The sequence below is a fragment of the Aureococcus anophagefferens genome (genome assembly GCF_000186865.1).
Source record: "Aureococcus anophagefferens unplaced genomic scaffold AURANscaffold_21, whole genome shotgun sequence".
NCBI lineage: Eukaryota > Pelagophyceae > Pelagomonadales > Pelagomonadaceae > Aureococcus > Aureococcus anophagefferens.
The window spans coordinates 247,628-249,000 of record NW_008705581.1 but is presented as its reverse complement, the minus strand read 5'-3'; the positions used below and the strand labels follow the sequence as shown (position 1 = coordinate 249,000).

The 1,373-nt window shown below is 73.9% G+C and overlaps 1 protein-coding gene across 1 annotated transcript in view; it reads left to right on the top strand.

Annotated features, from left to right (window-relative positions):
* AURANDRAFT_66284 (hypothetical protein) overlaps positions 1–297 on the top strand; it is a gene marked incomplete at both ends in the record, with an annotated part of 7,846 nt that extends 7,549 nt beyond the window's left edge. Inside the window, one exon of the mRNA XM_009041512.1 lies at positions 70–297. Coding sequence (XP_009039760.1) covers positions 70–297 — 228 coding nt within the window. The remainder of the gene's footprint in view (positions 1–69) is intronic.
* Between the last annotated feature and the right edge of the window lie 1,076 nt (positions 298–1,373).

The following is a 1,373-nucleotide window of genomic DNA, read 5'->3' as shown; positions in this document are numbered from 1 at the left end:
ATGTGACCGAGCTCGAGAATTCTCAAGTTTGGTCGGGACCGCCCAAACCAGCGGTTGAATTCCACACAGGCCGCGACGAGCGCGTCGACGTCCGCGGCGCGGCGGGGCTCGGCGCCGCGCGGCGCGACGGCGCGCCAGGGCGCGGCGACGGCGTCGAAGGCCGGCGGCGCCAGCGCGACGGCGCGGCCGAGCTCGAGCGTGCGCCGCGGGTGCGCAATGGACCTAGGGGGGGACGGCGTCCGCGCTTTTCGACGAGCGCGAGACGCCGCGCGTCCGCACGCGACGTCGGCGACGTAGACCCAGACGTCGCGATCGTCGTCGCTCGCGCCCGCGAGGCCCTCGCAGAGGCCCGCGTAGTGCTCCGCGGCCGTCGCCGGCCGCCGCCGCTCCGTCGCGAAGAACGCGAAGGCGCCGCCGTCGTCGGGCGGCGCGAGGTCCTCGCGCGCGGCGGCCCGCAGGCCGTCGTCGGCCGCGCTCCAGCTCACGGCGACGGCCGTCGGCGCCGCGACCTGCTCGCCGGCGACGCGCGCGAGGCACGCCCGGAGCTCCGCGAGGTCGCTCTCAGAGGCCACGTGCGCGCCGACGAGCAGCACGAGGGCCGTCCTGCTCGGGGCCGCGGGCGACCAGGGCTCCGGCGCGGGCCGCGGCGCGAAGGGCGCGGCGCCGCGGGCCGGCCGCGGCTCGGGCCCGCCGGGCCGCTGGGGGCTGCCCATGGCCGCGGTGGCGGTGTTGCAGCGCCGCGCCGCGCGACGGACGCCGGCGGCGTTTGATGCGACGGGGGCTGCGAGACCGGCGGGTGCCGCTGCACGGCTGGCGGCGATATGTCGCACGGCCCATGAGGTTGAATAGGCCGGACCTTGAACTCGATGGTGCCCCGGCCGCCTCGGGTCTTGCGACCCACCCGATCCCTCGGTCGAAATATATCGGAGGCGTCGTTTTTTACACGCCTTCTTCCACCGAAACTTGACCGAACGGCACCATGAGCATCTTTGCGAAGCACTGCAAACCTGACCGGTGCTGAACTGCCGATGGAGCGTGAATAAGGCTGCCCCCGACCATGGCCGTCGAGGCCGGCGTCATGGCGAAGATGCGCATCAAGACGACGGCCGACGCCGGCGACGGCGAGGCTTTGACGGCCCTCGAGGAGGAGCTCGTGCGGCGCAAGCAGAAGGAGCTGGCCATGGCGTCGGAGCGCGAAAAGCTCCAGCGCGAGCTCGCGGGCCTGTCGCGCGTGCGCCTCGAAGAACTAAAAAGCGAGCAGGCCGCGGCGCTCGCGGCCATGGACGTCGAGCGCGAGGCCATGGCGCGGGAGCGCGACCGCGTCGCCGCGGAGGTCGCGGACGTCGAGCGGCAGCACCTCAGCCACATACACA